The following is a 24,639-nucleotide window of genomic DNA, read 5'->3' on the forward strand; positions in this document are numbered from 1 at the left end:
ACCGAAACTAGAAACCTACCTTTAGAGTAAATCGTGATTTTTTTTAAATTACAATTTTTTTTCATTGAGCTTTTTATTCCTTATAAAGGTGATGTGAGTACTAAATGGACTTATATATAAAGTGCTTAGAGCAGTACATAGAGTAGACACTATGTGAGTATGTTACTGTTAGAATTTTCTTAAGGATGCATACTCGTCAGCTGGAGGGTGGAAGATATCCAACATTTGATAAACCATATGAGACTCATTTGGAAAATAAAAATGCCCGTTTTCACAATATAAAAGGTAAAGCTTGACTTATTCTTTTTGGCTATGGACATATGCAGAAAATAGAGCAGTGATCATAAATTTTCACAGATTAACAGGATTGGGAAGGTGGACCAGGGCAGTATACCAGTCTCCTTGGGGTGTGATTTTTTTTTTTTTTTTTTATATCAGAAGATAGAATGGGATAATGGTTAAAAACACTTCAAATTCCAGCAAAGATTAGCCATGTCTGAAAAGAAAACATTTAGCTTCCTCTAGAACAGGGGTCCCCAACCTTCAGGACCTCATGCCTGATGATATGAGGTGGAGCCGATATAATAATAATAATAATAGAAATAAAGTGTACAATAAATGTACTTGAATCATCCCCAACCCACCACCCACCCCCAGTCCATGAAAAAATTGTCTAAGAAACTGGTCCCTTGTACCAAAAAGGTTGAGCTGCTGCCTAGAACATCCCTCCCTCCAGTCTTAACCAAAAATACTCCAGATATTCTGAAATGTCTGCTAGTAGGTAAAATACTACCAGTTGAGAAACACTGCAGTTCAGGTAATCAAATCACTTAATACTCACTACTCCTCACTCCCACATGGCTACAAATGTGAAAACCTACATAATGAAAAGACTCTACACAATTTTAACTTGTATAACTTCTCTTATATCTTCTGGATTGGCTCAGCAATCTTTTCTTAAAGGTCATCTTTGGCCATTCATCTGGGAAAAAAGTGCATGACACTTTATGGGCAGTGAGTGGTTTTGTAAAACTTAGTCTTGGACTTCTCATGGGATTCAAAGGATAAAGATAGAAGGGATGAGTGGTAGGGAGGAATATTTTCATTTGAAGAACTAAACTTGATCATTTAGTGCCCAAACTGTTGCTTCTTTTCTAAAGACCTGTTCAAAGTCTCGTTGTTCCTGCCCTCAAAAGAAAAGACACATCAATCTAAGGAGGCCCCATCGGCAGGAACTGTGTGGCCGCTGCAAAGACAAGAGATTCTCCTGTGGCAGTATTTACAGCTTTAAATACATCATGTGACAGGCAGTGTGCTTTGTTCAGGAGACCTGAACTCTTCTTGTGATTTACTGTATAGTTCCTTTCTTTCAGCTTGACCCTGACCTGGTATTGGAAGATGGATTATGCTTTTGTACTTTTTGTAGTTTGTGTGACAGTTGTCGATGTGAATAGAATTAAATAAATGCATGTAAAATAGACTGTGAAGGGACATTAATTGGTGAAAGTCACTCAGTCATGTCTGACTCTTTGCGACCCCACGGATTATACAGTACATGGAATTCTTCAGGCCAGAATATTGGAGTGGGTAGCCTTTCCCTTCTCCAGGGGGTCTTCCCAAGCCAGGGATAGAACCCAGGTCTCCCACATTGCAGGTAGATTCTTTACCAGCTGAGCCACAAGGGAAGCCCAAGAATACTGAAGTGAGTAGCCTATCCCTTCTCCAGAGGATATTCTAACCCAGGAATCGAACTGGGGTCTGCTGCATTGCATGCAGATTCTTTACCAACTGAGCTATCAGGGAAGCCCCATTAATTGATGATCCTCGGGTAAAAACATCAATAAAGCATTGGGAAATGGTAGACTCTATCGCTAATACAAATGGAACAATGAAAGGGAATAATAGTCATTTGACAAACTTTTGTAAACTGGGTGTTCTAAGTGTCAGGAATATAGAGACAATCAAGGGGGTTCTTGCCTTCAAATATATGTAATCATTATATCAAATGCTTAAATAGCACTTAGTATATGCTAGGCATTGTTGTAACTCATCACAGCAGTTGTATTGCACTTATTTTTAATAGATGAGGAGAAGGAGCCACAGGAAGGTCATAAAGTCAGAATTTAAATCTGGGTAGACCAGTACATTCTCTACAGCTTTAGCTACTAGTGATATGTTTATATTTTCAGATTTAGATGTGTTAAGTGCAGCGAAGGAAATGGAGCTGTAGTAGTGACTCCTTTAGAAAGGGTGGTTGAAAAGAAGTGACATGAGAACTGAGATCTGTAGGATGAGGGAGAGCTGGGAGAAAAGATGATTTGGGTTCCACAAAAACAAGAAGAGCAAAAGCCCTGGGGGTGGAGCATGTACTTGGCTTGTCTCAGGAACGAGAGTCCCTGAGGCTAATATCAGACAAATGCTGGAGAAGGCAGGCTCAGGTCAAGCATATGGCAGCCCATAAAAGTATTTAAAGAAGGCACTAACATCAGATTCTTACTGTAAAAATTGTATTGCTATGAGAGAAGATCAGGTAGAGTGGAAGGAGGAAGACCAGTTAGGAGGTTAACAAACATACAAGCAAAATGATGGCTTGGAAAAGAGTGGGTGACCATGGAGATGGAAAGAAATACATCAATTATAGATAATGTTTGAAAGTGGAATGTACAGGATTAGAAGTGGGAGATGGTGAAATGATGACTTTATATTTGAGTTTTTGGTTGAATGGAACTGAGAGGTATGACAGGAACATATTCTGGAGTCAAATTACCTAGCTTCAAATCACTGGTGATACTTAGGAGATGTATAGTTGTGGGTAAGTTACTTTCTCTCTCTTAATTACTCCTCTGTAAAATGGGCACAATAATAGTAACTATCTCTTGTGGATGGTGATGGGAGGATTAAAGCAGCTGATACGTGTTAAGCACTTAGGTTATTACGTGTAACAGGTACACAGTAAACTTAGCAGTCCTTTTTTGGTGGGACTGTGTAGTGAAAAGGGAAAAGGCTTTTGTTTTAATAGTAACTTTGAAATATTTGAGACTCCTTCCAAATGGAGTTGTCATGTAGGCTATTGCTTATATGAATCTGGAATTTAGGAGAGGAGGTTGGAGCCAGAGAGAGATTTGGAGATTAAAAAATATATAGTTCTTAAAGCTGTAGCCCTAGATGGAGAGTACACACAGACGCCTGGGGCACACCAATACTTGGAACAATAATTCTAAAACTTTAACGTACCACGAGTTACCTGGTGATCTTGTTTTTTTGTTTTGTTTAATAAAATCAATTAATTTGATTTCAACCATTATTAAAAATTCTTTATGCTGTGATCCCTATCGTAAGTTGACTTGTTTTTAGCTTAACTTATCTTTTCCCTCCTCTGTGTTAGATTTTTAAAAATCATTATATTTATTGGCTATGCTAGGTCTTCATTGCTATGAGGGCTTTTCTCTATTGTGGTGAGTGGGGGCTACTCTCTAGTGGTGGTACATGAACTTCTTGTTGCGGTGGCTTCTCTTGTTGCGGAGCACAGGCTCTAGGGTGCACGGGCCTTCAGTGGTTGCTGCACTTGGGCTCAGTAGTTGTGGCTCCCAGGCCCTAGAGCATAGCCTCAATAGTTGTGGCACACAGGTTTAGTTGCTAACTCCGAGGCCTGTGGGATCTTCCTGGATCAGGGATCGAACCATGTCTCCTTCATTGGTAGGTGGATTCTTTCCCACCAAGCCACTAGGGAAGCCCTACTATATATTCAAGATTTTAATTTAGAACTTTTATGGTCATTATTGTGGCTCTGCCAGGACCACTGACCTATGATGGGTTTTTCCCAAAGACACTGATTTTCAGCTTGGATCCACATTGCCTTGTTTTTTAATTTATTTTTATTGTTTATTTTTTGTGATTTCATTTTGTATTGGAATATAGTCGATTTACAGTATTGTATTCATTTCAGAGATACAGCACAGTGATTCAGTTATACTTGTACATGTTTCTATTCTGTTTTAGATTCTTTTCCCTTTTAGGATCTTATGGAATATTGAGTAGAGTTCCCTGTGCTATACAGTAGATTCTTGTTGATTATCTATTTTATGTATAGTAGTGTATATATGTGGAGAAGGCAATGGAAACTGACTCCAATACTCTTGCCTGGAAAATCCCATGGATGGAGGAGCCTGGTAGGCTGCAGTCCATGGGGTTGCTAGGAGTTGGACACGACTGAGCGACTTCACTTTCACTTTTCACTTTCATGCGTTGGAGAAGGAAATGGCAACCTACTCCAGTGTTCTTGCCTGGAGAATCCCAGGGATGGGGGAGCCTGGTGGGCTACCGTCTGTGGGGTCGCACAGAGTCGGACACGACTGAAGCGACTTAGCAGCAGCAGCAGCAGTGTGTATATGTTAATCCTATCAGTCCTACTTTAGTCGTTCAGTCATGTCTGACTCTTTGCAACCCCCATGGACTGCAGCACGCTAGGCTTCCCTGTCCATCAGCAAACTGCCTTAGGTTGCTCAAATTCATGTCCATTGAGTTGGTGATGCCATCCAACCATCTCGTCCTCTCTTGTCCCCTTCTCCTCCTGCCTTCAGTCTTTCCCAGCATCAGGGTCTTTTCCAGTGAGTCAGTTTTTCTCATCAGGTGGCCAAAGCGTTAGCGCTTCAGCTTCAGCATCAGTCCTTCCAGTGAATATTCAGGACTGATTTCCTTTAGGATGGACTGGTTGGATCTCCTTGCAGTCTAGCGGACTTTCAGGAGTCTTCTCCAACACCACAGTTCAAAAGCATCAATTCTTTAGTGCTCAGCTTTCTTTATAGACCAACTTTCACATCCATACGTGACTACTGGAAAAATCATAGCTTTGACTGTACAGATCTTTGTCGGCAAAGTGATGTCTCTGCTTTTTAATATGCTGTCTAGTTTGTCATAGCTTTTATTCCAGGAGCAAGCATCTTTTAATTTCATGGCCGCAGTCACTATCTGCAGTGATTATGGCTGCTGCTAAGTTGCTTCAGTCCTGTCCAATTCTGTGTGACCCTGTCCCTGGGATTCTTCAGGCAAGAACACTGGACTGGATTGCCATTTCCTTCTCCAATGCATGAAAGTGAAAAGTGAAAGTGAAGTCGCTCAGTTGTGTCCGACTCTTAGTGACCCCATGGACTGCAGCCTACCAGGCTCCTCCATCCATAGGATTTTCCAGGCAAGAGTACTGGAGTGGGGTGCCATTGCTTTCTCTGCAGTGATTATGGAGCCCAAGAAAATAAAGTCTGTCACTGTTTCCATTGTTTCCCCATCTATCTGCCATGAAGTGATTGTTAAGTTAAATTGTCAAGCTCTCTTTGCTGTATTCCCCAGTTGGCACTCTGCTCATGCTCAGTTTTCCAGATCTCTGCTCATGCTCAGTTTTCCAGATTGAGCATTAGCTAGCTCTGCTTTTAATTGGTTGATAGCACTTTTGGTTTCCCTTCTTCACCAAGTCAGTCTCCTGTAATCTTTTCTTTAGAATACTTTGGTTATAACTGTATGTATGGATGTGTGTGTATATGTCCCATTATTTCTGTAATTACCTCCTTCATCTGCTTGATCTCCTCCCACTAGAACACAGGCAAAAGTCACCTCTAACAAGAAATCAGCACAAACCACTCAATCAATCTTTCCCTCCAAGGGCAAAAACCAAATGGAAGAAAGAAACAACCCTAAAGTGTGGGAAAAGACCTCAAGTGGAGCATGTTAGAAAAAAATGATGAAAAGACAGAGAAATATAGCACAAATGAAAGAATAAGGTAGAAACACACAAGACCAAATAAACGAAGATGAAATAAGCAATCTACTTGAAAGAGAATTCAGAATAATGATAGTAAAGATGCTTCAAAGACTTGAAAATACAATAGAGAAAATGCAAGAAACATTTAACACAGTTAATAGAATCACCAAGGACATACAAGAAATAAAGAATAAGCAAACACAGATGAATAGCACAATTACTGAAATTAAGAAATACTCTAGAAGGAATCAATAGCAGAATAACTGAGGCAGAGGAATGGATAAGTGAGCTAGAGGATGGAATGGTGCAAATAACTGCTGAAGAGCAGAACAAAGGAAAAAGAATGAAAAGAATTGAGGATAGCCTCAGAGACCTTTAGAACAATATTAAATGCATCAACATTCAAGTTATAGGGATCCCAGAGGAAGGAAAAACAAAGTCACTGAGAAAATTTTTGAAGAAAATAAGTTGAAAACTTCCCCTACATGGGAAAGGAAACAGTTAATCAAGTCCAAGAAATACAGAGTCCCTTACAGGATAAACACAAGGAGAAATACATCAAGACACATATTCATCAAGCTAACAGAGATTAAGCACAAAAAAAGAATATTAAAAGAAGCAAGGGAAAAGCAACAGGAAACATACAAGGGAAAGCCCATACAGTTAACAGTGAATCTTTCAGCAAAAACTTTACAGGCCAGAAGGGAATGGCAGGATATATTTAAAATACTGAAAGAGAAAACTCTACAACCAAGATTACCATACCTGGCAAAGATCTCAATCAGAATTGATAGAGAAGTCAAAGTTTTACAGACAAGCAGAAGTTAAGAGAATTTAGCACCACCAAACCAGCCTTGCAACAAATACTAAAGGGACTTATATAGCCAGTAAACACAAGAGAAAGGAAAGACCTACAAATATAAACCCAAAACAATCAAGAAAATACCAATAGAAACGTGTATCAATAATTACCTTAAATGTAAACAAATGCACCAACCAAAAGATAAAGGATGACTGAACGAATTCAAAAGCAAGACCCATATATATGCTGCCTACAAGAGACCCACTTCAGACCTAGAGACACATACAGACTAGAAGGAAAAGGATGGAAAAAGATATTCCTTGCAAATGGAAACTAAAAGAAAGCCAGAGTGGCAATCCTTATTTCAGACAAAATAGAGTTTAAAGAATATTATAAGAGACCAGGAGGGACACTACATAATGATCAAGGGGTCAATCCAAGAAGAAGACGTAACAGTTGTAAATATTTATGCACCCAACGTTGGAGCACCTCAATACATAAGGCAAACACTGACAGGCATAAGAGGGGAAATTGACAGAAACACAGTAATAGTAAGGGTCTTTAACACCCCATTTATACCAGTGACAGATCATCAAAACAGAGAATCAATAAGGAAACACAAACCTAAAATGAAACATTAGATCAAATGGATCTAATTGATATCTTCAGGACTTTCCATCCAAATGCAGAAAATACATTTTTTTCTAAAGTGCACATGAAACACTTTTCAGGATAGACCACATCTTGGGCCACAAACCAAGCCTCAGTAAATTTAAGAAAACTGAAATCATATCAAGTATCTTCTCTGACCACAACACTATGAGACTAGATACCAACTACAGGAAAAAAACTGCAAAAAAAAAAACAACACGCAAACTCATGGAGATTAAATAGTACGTTACTAAATAACAAAGAAGTTATTAAAGAATAAGAAAGGAAATCAAAAGATTCCTAGAAACAAATGAAAATTAAAACACAGCAACCCAAAACCTATGGGATTCAGCAAAAGCGGTTCTAAGAGGGAAGTTTATAGCAATACAATCATACCTCAAGAAGCAAGAAAAGCACTGAACAGACAACCTAACTCTATATCTAAAGCAGCTGGAAAAAGAAGAACAAAAAAACCCCCAAAGTCAGCAGAAGGAAAGAAATCATAAAGATCAGAGCAGAAATAATGAAAAGGAAATGAAAGAAACAATAGCAAAGATTAATAAAACTAAAACTTTGTTTTTTGAGAAGAAGATAAACAAAATTGACAAACCACTAGCCAGACTCATCAAGAAAAGGAGAAAGAACAAATCAACAAAATTAGAAATGAAAAATAAGTTGCAACAGACAACACAGAAATACAAAGGATCGTAAGAGAATATTATGAGCAACTATATGCTAATAAAATGGACAACCTAGAGGAAACAGACAGATTCTTAGAAAAGTTCAACCTCCCAAGACTGAACCAGTAAGAAATAGAAATTATGAACAACTCAATTACAAACACTAAAATTGAAACTGTGATCAAAAATCTCCCAAAAAACAAAAGCCCAGGGTCAGATGGCTTCACAGGAATTATATCAAACATTTAGAGAGGAGCTAATGCCTATTTTTCTGAAACTATTCCATAAAGTTGCAGAGAAAGGAACACTTCCAAACTCATTCTATGAGGCCACAATCACCCTGATACCAAAACCTGGCAAAGACAACACATAAAAAGAAAATTATATACCAATATCACTGATGAACATAGATGCAAAAATCCTCAACAAAATTCTAGCAAACAGAATTCAACAACACATTAAAAAGCTCATACACAATGATCAAGTTGGGTTTATTCCAGGGATGCAAGGATTCTTTAATATATGCAAATCAATCAATGTGATACAGCATATCAACAAATTGAAACATAAAAGCCATATGATCATCTCAGTAGATGCAGAAAAAGCCTTTTGACAAATTCAGCACACATTTATGATGAAAATGCTTCAAAAAATGGGCATAGAAGGAACCTACTTCAACATAGTAAAGGCCATATATGATAAGCCCATGGCAAACATTATTCCCAATGGTGAAAAACTAAAAACATTCCCTCTAAAATCAGGAAAAGACAAGGGTGTCCACTCTCACCACTGTTATTCAACATATTTCTGGAAGTCCTAGCTACAGCAATTAGAGAAGAAAAAGAAAGAAAAGGAATCCAGATCGGAAAAGAAGTTAAACTCACTGTTTGCAGATGACATGATACTATACCTAGAAAACCTTTCAAAAGAAGCTATCAGAAAATTACTAGAGCTAGTCAGTGAATTCAGCAAAGTCATGGGATACAAAGTCAATACACAGAAATCACTTGCATTTCCTATAGTCAGATCAGTTGCTGAGTTGTGTCTGACTCTTTGCATCCCCACAGACTGCAGCATGCCAGACTTCCTTGTCCATCACCAGCACTTGGAGCTTGCTCAAACTCAAGTCGGTGATGCCATACAACCATCTCATCCTCTGTCATTCCTATATACTAACAATGGAAAATCAGAGAAATTAAGGAATCAGTCCCACTGCATCAAAAAAGAATAAAATATCTAGGAATAAACCTACCTAATGAGACAAAATACTGTATATGGAAAATTGTAAGACACTGATGAAAGAAATCAAAGACAGTGTAAACAGGTGGAGAGCTATTTCATGTTCCTGTGTAGAAAGAATCAATATTGGGAAAATGACTATTCTACCAAAGGCAATCTACAGATTCATGCAATGCCTATCAAACTACCAATCTTTTGCAGAACTAGAACAAAAAATTTCACAATTCATATGGAAACACAAAAGACTCCAAATAGTCAAAGCAGTCTTGAGAAAGAAGAATGGAGCTGGAGGAATCAACCTTCCTGATTTCAGATTATACTACAAAGCTACAGTCATCAAGAGAGTATGCTACTAGCACAGAAACAGAATAAAGACCAGTGGAACAAAATAGAAAACCAAGAGAGAAAACCACACACTTATGGGTACTGTTTTTGACAAAGGAGGCAAGAATATACAATGGGGCAAAGATAGACTCTTCGATAAGAGGTGTTGGGAAAACTGGACAGCTACATGGAAAAGAATGAAATTAGAACACTTTCTAACACCGTACACAGACATAAACTCAAAATGGATTAAAGACATAAATGTAAGACCAGAAACTATAAAACTCTTAGAGGAAAGCATAGGCAGAACACTTGAACTTAAAAGCTTTTGCACAGCAAAGGAAACTACAAACAAGGTGAAAAGACAGCCCTCAGAATGGGAGAAAATAATAGCAAATGAAACTGACACTTTGCAAAATATACAAGCAGCTCATACAACTCAATACCAGAAAAAAGCCCAATCAAAAAATGGGGAAGTGACCTAAAAAGGCATTTCTCCAGACATACAGATGGCTAACAAGCACATGAAGAGATGCTCAACATCACTCATTATTAGAGAAATGCAAATCAAATCTATAATGAGATACCATCTCACACCAGTGAGAATGGCCATTATTAAAAAGTACAAACAATAAATGCTGGAGAGGGTGTGGAGAAAACAGAACCCTCTTGCATTGCTGGTAGGAATGTAAACTTATACAGCCACTATGGAAGATGGTATGGAGGTTCCTTAAAAAGTTAGGAATAAAACCACCATATGACCCAGCAATCCCACTCCTAGGCATATACCCTGAGAAGATAAAAATTGAAACAGACACATGTACCCCAATTTCGACTGCAGCACTATTTACAATAGTTAGAACATGGAAGCAACCTAGATGTCCATTGACAAATGAATGGATAAAGAAGCTGTGGGATGTATATACAATGGAATACTACTTAGCAGTCAAAGGGAATGCATTTGAGTCAGTTTTAATGAGGTGGAGAACCTAGAGCCTATTATACAGAGTGAAGTAAGTCAGAAAGAGAGAAATATAAATATCACATGCTAATGTACGCATATGGAATCTAAAAAGATGGTAATGATGAATTTATTTTCAGGGCAGCAATGGAGAAACAGACATAGAGAACAGACCTATGAACACGGGGATGGGAGAAGGGAGAGGGTGAGATGTATGGAGAGAGTAACATGGAAATGTACAACACCATATGTAAAATAGATAGCCAATAGGGATTTGCTGAATGACTCAGGAAACTCAAACAGGGGCTCTGTGACAATCCAGAAGGGTAGAATGTGGAGGGAGTTATGAGGGACGTTCGGGACAGAGGGGACATGGGTGTACCTATGGCTGATTCTTGTTAATGTATGACAGAAAACCACAAAATGCTGGAAGCGGTCCCAAGATGGCAGAGGAATAGCACTTACTGACATAAATCACAGCAAGATCCTCTATGACCCACCTCCCAGAATAATGGAAATAAAAGCAAAAATAAACAAATGGGACCTAATTAAACTTAAAAGCTTTTGCACAACAAAGGAAACTATACTCAAGGTGAAAAGACAGCCTTCAGAATGGGAGAAAATAATAGCAAATGAAATAACTGACAATTTCCAAAATATACAAGCAGCTCAATACCAGAAAAATAAACGACCCAATCAAAAAATGAGCCAAAGACCTAAATAGACAGTTCTCCAAAGAAGTCATATAGATGGCTAGCAAACACATGAAAAAATGCTCAGCATCACTCATTATCAGAGAAATGCAAATCAAAACCACAACGAGGTACCATCTCACACAGGTCAGAATCGCTATCAAAAAGTTTACAAATAATAAATGCTGGAGAGGGTGTGGAGAAAGGAAACCCTCTTACACCATTGGTGGAAAAGCAAGCTAGTGCAGCCACTATGGAGAACAGTGTGGAGATTCCTTAAAAAACTGGAAATAGAACTGCCATACAACCCAGCAATCCCACTTCTGGGCATACACACCGAGGAAACCAGAATTGAGAGAGACACGTGTACCCCAATGTTCATTGCAGCACTGTTTACAATAGCTAGGACATGGAAGCAACCTAGATGTCCATCAGCAGATGAATGGATAAGAATGCTGTGGTACATACAATGGAATATTACTCAACTATTAAAAAGAGCACATTTGAATCAGTTCTAATGAGGTGGTTGAAACTGGAGCCTATTATACATAGTGAAGTAAGTCAGAAAGGAAAACAGCAATACAGTATATTAACGCATATATATATGGAATTTAGAAAGATGGTAATGATGAACCTATGTGCAAGACAGCAAAAGAGACACAGATGTAAAGAACAGACTTTTGGGCTCTGAGAGAAGCCGAGGGTGGGATGATTTGAGAGAATAGCATTGAAACATGTATATTACCATATGTGAAATAGATGACCAGTCCAAGTTCGATGCATGAAACAGGACACTCAAAGCCAGTGCACTGGGATGACCCAGAGGGATGGGATGAGGAGGGAGGTGGGAGAGGGGGTTTGGGATGGGGAGGTACACATGTACATCCATGGCTGATTCATGTCAATGTATGGCAAAAACCACCACAATAATATAAAGTAATTAGCCTCCGATTAAATTAATAAAAGAATTGATAAGCTGGACTTCATTAAAATTAAAAACTTCTGTGACAATATCAAAAGAATGGGAAGGCAAGCCACAGACTGGGAAAAATATTTCAAAAGATGATAACATCTGATAACTGTTATCCAAAATATACAAAGTGAAAGTGAAGTCGCTCAGTCGTGTCCAACCCTCAGTGACCCCACGGACTGCAACCTTCCAGGCTCCTCCGGTTCATGGGATTTTCCGGGCGAGAGTACTGGAGTGGGGTGCCATTGCCTTCTCCAAAGAACTCTTAAAACTCAGCAACATGAAAACAATCTGATTAAAAAATAGGCAAAGACCTGAGCATAGACCTCACCAAATAAGATATATGGATGGCAAGTAAGCTATGAAAGGATGTTGAACATCACACATCATTAGAAAACTGTAAATTAAAAAGATTCCACTATACATCTATGAGAGGCTTCCCTGGTGGCTCAGTGGTAAAGAATGTTCCTGCCAATGCAGGAGACATGGGTTTGATCTCTGGATTGGGAAGATCCCTTGGAGAAGGAAATGGCAACCCATGCCAGTATTCTTGCCTAGGAAATCCCATGGACAGAGGATCCTGGCAGTTTATAGTCCATGGGGTCACAAACAAGTCAGACATGACTTGGTAACTAAACAACACACCCTTATGAGAATGGCCAAGATCCAGAACACTGACAACACCAAATACCCTAAGGATGTGAAGCAAAAGGATTTTCATTCACTGCTCTTAGAAATTGCAAAATTGTGCAGCCACATTGGAAGACAGTTTGACAGCTTCTTACAGAACTAAACATACTCTTACCATATGATACAGCAGTTGCACTCCTTGATATTTACCCAAATAAACTGAAAGCTTGCGTTCACATGAAAACCTATACACATATGTTTATAGTGACTTTACTCATAATTAACAAAATTTGGAAGGCACCAAATTATCTTTTGGTACATGAATAGATAAATGAACTATGATACTTGAGACAATAAAATACTATTCAGAACTAAAAAGATTTGAGCTATTAAACCATGAGAAGACATGAAGGAAAGTTTACACACCTTATGATTCCAAGTATATGATGTTCTGTAAAGGCAAAACTATGGAGATAGTAAAAAAGAAAAATCAGTGGTGTCCAGGGGCTTAAGAGAGAGGGAAGGATGAATCAGCAGAGCGCAGAGGATATTTAGGGCAGTAAAATTATTCTGTACATCACTGTGATGGCAAATGCATGTTAAAATACATTTGTCAAAACCCATAAAACACCAGGAGTGAACCTCAGCATAAATGATGGACTTTGGGTGCTAAAATATGTCATCATAAGTTTACTGATGGTAACAAATGCACTCTGATGGGGGATGTCAGTATTGGGCAGATTGTAAGGTGTTGGGGGAAGGCGCTATATGGGAATTCTCTGTACTTCTGGCTCATTTTTACTGTAAACATAAAACTATTCTAAGAAATAAATTTTATTAACAAAAATACAAATAAAAACACAAAATTCTGTAAAGCAATTATCCTTAAAAAAAAAAAAAAGACTGCATAGCAACTATGATAAAAAGTAAAAAAAAAAATTAAAGGGGGGGAAAAAAAACAACTTATGGTTACCAAAGGGGAAAAGGTTGGGGGAGGGGAGGGATAAATTAAGAGTTTAGGATTAACACTGATTCATTATATTCTTTGCAGCCAAAGATGGAGAAGCTCTATACAGTCAGTAAAAACAAGACTGGGAGCTGGCTGTGGCTCATATCATGAACTCCTTATTTTGAAATTCAGACTTAAATTGAAGAAAGTAGGGAAAACCCCTAGACCATTCAGGTATGACCTAAATCAAATCCCTTATGATTATATAGTTGAAGTGACAAATAGATTCAAGGGATTAGATCTGATAGATGCCTGAAGAACTATGGATGGAGGTTTGTGACATTGCACAGGAGCCAGCGATCCAGACCAGCCCCAAGAAAAAGAAATGCAAAAAGGCAAAATGGTTGTCTGAGGAGGCCTGACAAAAAGCTGAGAATAGAGAAAAAGGAGAAAAGGAAACATACACCCATCTGAATGCAGAGTTCCAAAGAATAGCCAGGAGAGATAAGAAAGCCTTCCTCAGTGATCAGTGCAAAGAAATAGAGGAAAACAAGAGAATGGGAAAGATTAGAGATCTCTTCAAGAAAATTAGAGATACCAAGGGAACGTTTTATGCAAAGACTGATACAATAAAGGACAGAAATGGTATGGACCGAACAGAAGCAGAAGATATGAAAAAGATGTGTTGAGAACACACAAAAGAACTATACAAAAAAGATCTTCATGACCAAGATAACCATAATGATGTGATCACTCACCTAGAGCCAGACATCCTGGAATGCAAAGTCAAATAGGCCTTAGGATCCATCACTACCGACAAAGCTAGTGGAGGTGATGAAATTCCAGTTGAGCTATTTCAAATCCTAAAAGATGATGCTGTGAAAGTGCTGCACTCAGTATGCCAGCAAATTTGGAAAACTCAGCAGTGACTACAGGACTGGAAAAGGTCAGTTTTCATTCCAATCCCAAAGAAAGGCAATGCATAAGAATGTTCCAACTGTCACACAGTTGCACTCTTCTAACACGCTAGCAAAGTAATGCTCAAAATTCTCCAAGCAAGGCTTCAACAGTATGTGAACCGAGAGCTTCCAGACGTTCAAGCTGAATTAAAAAAAGGCAGAAGAACCAGAGATCAAATTGCCAACATCCATTGGATCATCGAAAAAGCAAGAGAGTTCAAGAAAAACATCTACTTCTGCTTTATTGACTACTCCAAAGCCTTTGATTGTGTGGATCACAACAAACTGTGGAAAATTCTGAAAGAGATGGCAATACCAGACCACCTGACCTGCCTCCTCAGAAATCTGTATGCAGGTTTCAAGAAGCAGCAGTTAGAACCAGACATGGAACAACAGAATGGTTCCAGATTGGGAAAGGATTATGTCAAGGCTGTATATTGTCACCCTGCTTATTTAACTTCTATGCAGTGTACATCAAGTGAGATGCCAGGCTGGATGAAACACAAGCTGGAATCAAGATTGCCGAGAGAAGTACCAATAGCTTCAGATATGCAGATGACACCACCTTATGGCAGAATGAGAAGAACTAAAGAGCCTCTTGAAAGAGGAGTGTGAAAAAGTTGGCTTAAAACTCAAAATTCAGAAAACTAAGATCATGGCATCCAGTCCCATCACTTCATGGCAAATAGATGGGGAAACAGTGAGAGACTTTATTTTCTTGGGCTCCAAAATCACTGCAGATGTTGACTACAGCCATGAAATTAAAAGATGCTCCTTGGAAGAGAAGCTGTGACCAACCTAGACAGCATATTAAAAAGCACGCACATTGTTTTGTCCACAAAAGTCCATCTAGTCAAACCTATAATTTTTCTGGTAGTCATGTTTGGATGTGAAAGTTGGACTATAAAGAAAGCTGAGCACTGAAGAATTGATGTTTTTGAATTGTTAGAGAAGACTCTTGAGAGTCCCTTGGACTGCAAGGAGATCCAACCAGTCCATCCTAAAGGCAATCAGTCCTGAATATTCATTGAAAGGACTGCTGCTGAAACTGAAACTCCAATACTTTGGCCACCTGATGCGAAGAGCTGACTCAATTGGAAAGACTTTGATGCTGGGAAAGAGTGAAGGTGGGAGGAGAAGGGGATGACAGAGGATGAGATGGTTGGATGGCATCACCGACTCAATGGACATGAGTTTGGGTAAACTCCTGGAGTTGATGATGGACAGGGTGACCTGGCATGCTGTAGTCCATGGGGTTGCAAAGAATTGGACACGACTGAGCAACTGAACTGAACAGTTGATTAACAATGTTGTATTACTTTCAGGTGTCTAGCAAAGTGATTCAGTTATACATGGATCTGTAGCTATTTTTTTTTTTTTTCAGAATCTTTTCCCTTATACATTTTTAGAGAATATGGAGCAGAGTTTTCTGTGCTATATAGTAGATCTTTTTTGGTTATCTATTTTAAATATCTTAGTATATATGTCAATCCCAAACTCTCAATTTGTCTCTTCTCTCCACTTTTCCCCTTTGGTAATCATCAGTTCATTTTCTGAGTTGTTTCTGTTTTGTAGTAAGCTTATTTGTATCTTTTTCTTTTAGATTCCTCTTACAAGTGAAATTGTATTTCACTTATGGTATTTGTCTTTCTCTGTCTGACTGATGTAATACTATAATCTCCAGGTCCATCCCTGTTGCGCTAATGGTATTTCATTCTTTTTAATTGCTGAGTAGTATTCCATTGCATATATATCCCATCTTCTTTATCCATTCTTCTGTCCATGGGTGATTAGGTTGCTTCTGTCTCCTGGCTGTTGTTAACAATGTGGCAGAACAATAGGATGCATGTATTTTTTGAAACCATGGATTCCTCCAGATACATGCCCAGGAGTGTGATTGCTGAAGCATATGGTAGCTCTGTTTTTAGTTTTTGAAGGAGCCTCCATACTGTTCTCCATAGTAGCTGCACCAATTTACATTCCCACCAACAGTGTAGGAGGGTTCCCTTTCTCCACACCCTCTCCTGCACTTATTTGTAGACTTTTAAAAACATTTATATTTATTTAACTTTTGGCTGTACTGGGTCTTCATTGCTGAGTGCAAGCTTTCTCTAGTTTCAGTGAGCAGAGGCTACTCTTGTTGCAGTCCTTGGGCTTCTTATTGTGGGGGCCTCTCGTGGAGCACGGGCTTGAGGTTTATGAGCTCTAGAGCACTGGCTCAGTTAGCTATGATCCATGGGCTCAGCTGCCCCAGGGCATGTGGAATCTTCCTGGACCAGGGATCAAACCCATTTTTGCTGCACTGACAGGTGGATTCTTTTTTTTGGCTCTGCTGGGTTTTTGTTGTGGGTTCTCTCTAGTTGTGGTTGGTGAGCAGGGGCTACTCCCCATTTCGGTGTGCAGGCATTGAGGTGGCTTCTCGTTGGTGGAGCATGAGCTCTAGGTGTGGGGGCTTCAGTAGTTGCAGCGTGAGAGCTCAGTAATTGTGGCACATGGGCTTAGTTGATCCGAGGCATTCCCAGACCAGGGATCAAATTTGTGTCCATGGCAGGTGGACTGTTATCCGCTGGACCACCAGAGAAGTCTGGCAGGTGGATTCCTAAGTGCTGGACTACCGGAGAAGTCCTGTTTGTAGACTTTTTGATGATGGTCATTCTGACCAGGGTGAGGTGATATTTCATAGTTTTTAAAAAATATTTTAATTTTATTGAAGTATAGTTGATTTACAATGTTGTGATAGCCTGAAGTGTACAGCACAGTGACCCAGTTACACATACACATATATTCATTTCCTCACAGACTCCCATTCAAATAAGCCACATAGAGTACTGATTAGAGCTCCCCATGCTGTACGTAGGGTCCCTGCTGGCCATCCGTCCCATAAGTAGTAGACCATGTGTGTCCCTCCCAAATTCCTGATCCATCCCTCCCCATCCCTATATTTGTTTCCCTCATCATCTTGGCAGTCACAAATCTGTTCTTGATATCTGTAAGTCATTTTCTGTTTTATAAATACATTCATTTGCATCATTTTAAAAAAAGTTAGATTCCACATATAAGTGATATCGTATAATTTTCTTTTTCTGTCTGACAATATGGTCATTTGGTAATGTCTAAGTCCATCCATGATTTTGCAAATGGCATTTTTTTTAATGGCTGAATAATATTCCATTGTATATATGTACCGCGTCTTTGTTCATTCCTCTGTCAGTGGGCATTAAGTTTGCTTCTGTATCTTGTCTATAGTAAATAGTGTAGCAGTGAAGTCTGGGCTGCATATATATTTGGGAATTATGGTTTTCTCTGAGTATATATCTAGAGTAGGATTGCTGGGTCATGTGATAGTTCTATTTTTAGTTTTTGAAGGAATCTTCATATTGTTCCCCATAGTGGCTGTATCAATTTACATTCCCACCAACACTGGAAGAGGATTCTCTTTTCTTCATATCTTCTCCAGCATTTATTATTTTAAGACATATTGATGATGGCATTTCTGACTGGTGTGTAGTGATACCTCATTATAATTTTGATTTGCATTTCTCTAAAAAAGAGCTTCACGACCCAGATAATCATGATGGTGTGATCACTCACCTCAAGCCAGATATCCTGGAATGTGAAGTCAAGTGGGCCTTAGGAAGCATCACTATGAACAAAGCTAGTGGAGGTGATGGAATTCCAGTTGAGCTATTTCAAATTCTGAAAGATGATGCTGTGAAAGTGTTGCACTCAATATGCCAGCAAATTTGGAAAACTCAGCAGTGGCCACAGGACTGGGAAAGGTCAGTTTTCATTCCAGTCCCAAAGAAAGGCAATGCCAAAGAATGCTCAAACTACCACATAATTGCACTCATCTCACACACCAGTAAAGTAATGCTTAAAATTCTCCAAGCCAGGCTTCAGCAATATGTGAACCGTGAACTTCCTGATGTTCAAGCTAGTTTTAGAAAAGGCAGAGGAACCAGAGATCAAATTGCCAACATCCACTGGATCATGGAAAAAGCAAGAGAGTTCCAGAAAAACATCTATTTCTGCTTTATTGACTATGCCAAAGCCTTTGACTGTGTGGATCACAATAAACTGTGGAAAATTCTGAAAGAGATGGGAATACCAGACCACCTGACCTGCCTGTTGAGAAACATATATGCAAGTCAGGAAGCAACAGTTAGAGCTGGACATGGAACAACAGACTGATTCCAAATAGGAAAAGGAGTATGTCAAGACTATATTGTTACCCTGCTTATTTAACTTATATGCAGAGTACATCATGAGAAAGGCTGGGCTGGAAGAAGCACAAGCTGGAATCAAGAGTGCTGGGAGAAATATCAATAGCCTCAGATATGCAGATGATACCACCCTTATGGCAGAAAGTGAAGGGGAACTAAAACGCTTCTTGATGAAAGTGAAAGAGGAGAGTGAAAAAGTTGACTTAAAGCTCAACATTCAGAAAACTAAGTTCATGTCATCTGGTCCCATCACTTCATGGGAAATAGATGGGAAAACAGTGGAAACAGTATCAGACTTTATTTTTGGGGGCTCCAAAATCACTGCAGATGGTGATTGCAGCCATAAAATTAAAAGACGCTTACTCCTTGGGAGAAAAGTTATGACCAACCTAGGTAGCATATTAAAAAGCAGAGATATTACTTTGCCAACAAAGGTCCGTCTAGTCAAGGCTATGGTTTTTCCAGTAGTCATGTATGGATATGAGAGTTGGACTGTGAAGAAAGTTGAGCACCAAAGAATTGATGCTTTTGAACTGTGGTGTTGGAAGAGACTCTTGAGAGTCCCTTGGACTGCAAGGAGGTCCAACCAGTCCATCCTAAAGGAGATCAGTCCTGGGTGTTCATTGGAAGGACATGCTGAGGCTGAAACTCCAATCCTTTGGCCACCTCATGCGAAGAGTTGACTCATTGGAAAAGACCCTGATGCTGGGAGGGATTGGGGGCAGGAGGAGAAGAGGACGATAGAGGATGGGATGGCTGGATGGCATCACCAACTCGATGCACATGAGTTTGAGTGAACTCCAGGTGTTGGTGATGGACAGGGAGGCCTGGTGTGCTGTGACTCATGGGGTAGCAAAGAGTTGGACACAACTGACCGACTGAACTGAACTGAATAACTAGTGATATTGAATATATATTATCATGTGCCTGTTGACTGTATGTCTTCTTTGGAGAAATGTCTGTTTAGGTCTTCTGCTTATGTTTTGAGTCAGTTGTTTGTTTTTTTATATTGAACTGCAAGAGCTGATTGTATATTTTGGAGATTAATCCCTTGTCAGTTGCTTCATTTACAAATAACTTCTCCTATTCTAAGGGTTGTCTTTTCATCTTGTTTACGGTTTACTTTACTCTGCAAAAGCTTTTAAATTATACTTGGTCCTGTTTGTTTATTTTTGTTTTTATTTTCATTACTCTGGGAGGTGGGTCCAAAAAGATCTTGCTGTGATTTATGTCAAAGACTGTTCTGCCTATGTTTTCCTGTAAGAGTTTTATAGTGTGCAGCCTTACAAAGATATTTAATCCATTTTGAGTTTTTATTTTTCTGTTTGGTATTACGGAGTGTTCTAATTTCATTCTTTTGCATGTAGCTGTCCAGTTTTCCCAGAACCATTTATTGAAGAGCCTGTCTTTTCTCCATTGTATATCCTTGCCTCCTTTATCATAGATTAGGTGGCCATGGGTGCCTGGGCTTATCTTGGGATTTCAGTCCTGTTCCATTGTTCTTTGTGTCTTGATTTTAATGCCAGTAACATACTGTCTTGAGTACTGTAGATTTGTAGTACAGTATGAAGTCAGGGAGCCTGATTCCTCCACCTCTGTTTTTCTTTCTCAAGGTTGCTTTGGCTGTTCAGGATCTATTGCGCTTCCGTACAAATTATGAAGTTTTTTATTTTAATTCTGTGAAAAATGCTGTTGGTAATTTGATAGGGATTTCATTTAATCTGTAGATTGCTTTGGGTAATATAATTATTTTCACAATAGTGATTTTTCCAGTCCATAAAACATGGTGCTGCTGCTGCTGCTAAGTCACTTCAGTTGTGTCTGACTCTGTGTGACCCCATAGACGGCAGCCCACCAGGCTCCCCCGTCCCTGGAATTCTCCAGGCAAGAACACTGGAGTGGGTTGCCGTTTCCTTCTCCAATGCATGAAAGTGAAAAGTGAAAGTGAAGTCGCTCAGTCGTGTCCGACTCTAGCGACCCCATGGACTGCAGCCTTCTAGGTTCCTCCTCCATGGGATTTTCCAGGCAAGAGTACTGGAGTGGGGTGCCATTGCCTTCTCCGATAAAACATGGTATATCTCATCATTTGTTTGTTTCATCTTTGATTTCTTCCATCACTATCTTACAGTTTTCTGAGTAGAGGTCTTTTGTATCCTTAGGTAAGTTTATTCCTAGGCACTTTATTCTTTTTGTTGCATTGGTAAATGGGATTGTTTGATTTGTTTTTGTAGGTCTTTTCTTTCTTCCTTCTCTCTATGGTTCCTTGTGATTTGAGGGCTATCTTTAGTGTTGTTTGGATTGCTTTTTCTTTTTTGTGTGTGTATCTCTTGCCGATTTTTGATTTGTGGTTACCATGAGGTTTTAAATTTTTTGTTAGGATTAAAGTCACATAATATAAAACATAGTATTTTAACCATATTTAACTATACTTCAGTGGTACTAAGCACATTTACATTGTTGTGCAACTCTCATCATCACTCATCCCCCCAATTTTTCGCCTTCTTAAACTGAAACTCTGTCCCCATTAGACTCTAACTCCACATTCCCCCTCCATAGATCCCATTCCCTCCATCCCGTGGCCCCATCTATCAGTGTGCTTTCTAACTCTATGAATTTGACTATTCTAGATATCTTATATAAGTGGAATCAAACAGTATTTATCTGTATTTCTGCTTTGCAAACAGGTTCATCTATACCATTTCTCTAGATTACACGTATGCATTTATATGATACTTGTTTTTCTCTTTCGGACTTATTTCACCCTGTATGACAGGATCTAGGCCCATCCACATCTCTGCAGATGGCACAATTTCATTTCTTTTCATGACCAAGTAAGAGTCCATTGTATATATCTACAACATGTTTATCCATTCCTCTGTCTCTGGACTCTGAGGTAGTTGACTATTATAAATAAAGTTGCAGTGAACATGGGGGTGTATGTATCTTTTGGAATTAAGGTTTACTTACACACACACACACACACACACATATATACCCAGTAGTGGGATTGCTGGGTCATAAGGTAGTTCTATTTTTAGTTTTTTAAGAAACTTCCATACGGTTCTCTGTAGTGGTTGTATCAGTTGACAGCAGATGGCCATTCTGATTGGAGTGAGGTGATACCTTATTGTGATTTTGACTTGCATTTCTCTGATAATTAGAGATGTTGAGCATCTTTCCATGAGTCTCTTGGCCATTTTTATTGTCCTCTTTGGAGAAAAGTTTTATTTTGGATTTCTGCCTAAATATTTTTTAAAAATGTTCATTAACTCAGCTTCATTTTATTAAATATCAAGACATAGTTATATTACAAAACTGTATCACATAAAATTCTATTAAAAAAAGGGTTTTATAGTTTATTCTTGCTTCTAAGTCACTTCAGTCGTGTCCGACTCTGTGCGACCCCAGAGACAGCAGCCCACCAGGCTCACCCGTCCCTGGGATTCTCCATTCAAGAACACTGGAGTGGGTTGCCATTTCCTTCTCCAATGCATGAAAGTGAAAAGTGAAAGTGAAGTCGCTCAGTTGTGTCCGACTCTTAGTGACCCCATGGACTGCAGCCTACCAGGCTCCTCCATCCATGGGATTTTCCAGACAAGAGTACTGGAGTAGGGTGCCATTGCCTTCTCCAAGTTTATTCTTATGGTTTGTTAAATGTTTCTTGCCAGTGAATTGCATTTAATAAAATACACTTGATTCTAAGGCATACTGAATGTAATATCATGCCCTATGTTTCATCATTGTGTATATTATTGTATATACACACAATCACAAATGCTTACATATATATGCACATATATATGTACATGCACATACATATATCCACACATGCATATTTATGAAGATAAATATATTTGTTGTTGTTTAGTCACTCAGTCATGTCCAACTCTTTGTGACCTCATGCACTGCAGCATGCCAGGCTTCCCTGTCCTTCACTCTCCTGGAGCTTGCAGAAACTCATGTCCATTGAGTCAGCGATGCCATCCAACCATCTTATATTCTTTATTCCCTTCTCCTCCTGCCTTCAGTCTTTCCCAGCATCAGGATCTTTTCCACTGAGTTGGCTTTTCGCATCAGGTGGCCAAAGTATTAAAGTTGCAGCGTCAGTCCTTCTAATGAATATTCAGGATTGATTTTCTTTAGGATTGACTGGTTTGATCCCCTTGCAGTCCAAGGGACTCTCAGGAGTCTTTTCCAATACCACAGTTCAAGAGGATGGTCCAACTCTCACATCTGTAGATGACTACTGGAAAAACTGTAACTTTGATTAGATAAACTTTTGTCAGCAAAGCGATGCCTCTCCTTTTTAATACGCTATCTAGGTTGGTCATAGCATTTCTTCGAAGGAGCAAGTGTCTTTTAATTTCATGGCTGCAGTCACCATCTGCAGTGATTTTGGAGTCCAAGAAAATAAAATCTGTCACTGTTTCCATTGTTTCCCTATCTATTCACTATCAAGTGATGGGACTGGATGCCATGGTATTCATTTTTTGAATGTTGAGTTTTAAGACAGGTTTTTCACTCTCTTCTTTCACTTTCATCAAGAGGCTCTTTAGTTCCTCTTTGCTTTCTGCCGTAAGGGTGGTGTCATCTGCATTTATGAGGTTATTGGTATTTCTCCCGGCAGTCTTGATTGCAGCATGTATTTAATCCAGCCTAGTGTTTCCCATGATGTGCTCTGCATATGAGTTAAATGAGCAGGATGATAGTATACAGCCTTGATGTACTCCTTTCCCAATTTGGAACCAGTCCATTGTACCATATCTGTTTCTAACTGTTGCTTCTTGACTTGCATACAGGTTTTTCAAGAGGCATGTAAGGTGACCTGGTATTCCCATCTCTTTAAGATTTTTTCCAGTTTGTTGAGATATACACAGTCAAAGGCTTTAGCTTTCTCAATGAAGCAGAAATAGATGTTTTTCTGGAATTCTCTTGCTTTTTGTATGATCCAACAGATGTTGGCAATTTGATCTCTGGTTCCTCTGCCTTTTCAAAATCCATCTTGAATATCTGGAATTTCATGGTTCGTGTACTGTTGAAGCCTGGCTTGGAGAATTTTGAGCATTACTTTGCTAGCATGTGAGATGAGTACAGTAGTTTGAACATTCTTTGGCATTGCCCTTCTTTGGGATTGGAATGAAATCTCGTCTATTCCTGTGGCCACTGCTGAGTTTTCCATATTTGCTTGGATATTGAGTGCATCACTTTAACAGCATCATTTTTCAGGATTTGAAATACATCAGCTATAATTCCATCACCTCCACTAGCTGTGTTCATAGTGATGCTTCATAAGACTTACTTGGCTTTGCACTCCAAGATGTCTGGCTCTAGGCGAATGATTACACCATGATGGTTCATGAAGATCTTCTCTGTATACTACTTCTGTGTATTCTTGCCACCTCTTCTTAACATCTTCTGCTTCTGTTAGGTCCATACTATTTCTGTCCTTTATTGTGCCAGTCTTTGCATGAAATGTTCCCTTGGTATTTCTAATTCTCTTGAAGATATCTCTAGACTTTCCCATTCTATTGTTTTCCTGTATTTCTTTGCATTGATCACTGAGGAAGGCTTTCTTATATCTCCTTACTGTTCTCTGGATCTTTGTATTCAATTGGGTATATCTGTCCCTTTCTCCTTTGCCTTTAGCTTCTCTTTGATTCTTAGCTATTTGTCTGGCCTCCTCAGACAACCATTTTGCCTTTTTTTTTTTTCCCCTTGGGGCTGGTCTTGATCACTGCCTCCTGTATGATGTCACAAACCTCCATCCATAGTTCTTCAGGCACCTGTCTATCAGTGCTAATCCCTTG

At 39.1% G+C, this 24,639-nt stretch overlaps 1 protein-coding gene across 12 annotated transcripts in view; it reads left to right on the forward strand.

The window, feature by feature from the left end:
• Nucleotides 1–24,639, forward strand: part of ZAR1L (zygote arrest 1 like) — a 109,989-nt gene that overhangs the window by 9,797 nt on the left and 75,553 nt on the right. The window contains exon 4 of one of the 12 annotated variants that reach the window (XM_061434820.1): nucleotides 13,753–21,762. The exons of 10 other annotated variants lie outside the window; for them this stretch is intronic. In XM_061434820.1, the coding sequence (XP_061290804.1) occupies nucleotides 13,753–13,821 (69 nt within the window). In that variant the 3' untranslated portion in view covers nucleotides 13,822–21,762. Of the gene's footprint in view, nucleotides 1–1,160; nucleotides 13,729–13,752; nucleotides 21,763–24,639 lie in introns of those variants that run through there. One more of the 12 variants, XM_061434819.1, reaches the window with a different exon arrangement.

Source organism: Bos javanicus, chromosome 12, assembly GCF_032452875.1.
Source record: "Bos javanicus breed banteng chromosome 12, ARS-OSU_banteng_1.0, whole genome shotgun sequence".
NCBI lineage: Eukaryota > Metazoa > Chordata > Mammalia > Artiodactyla > Bovidae > Bos > Bos javanicus.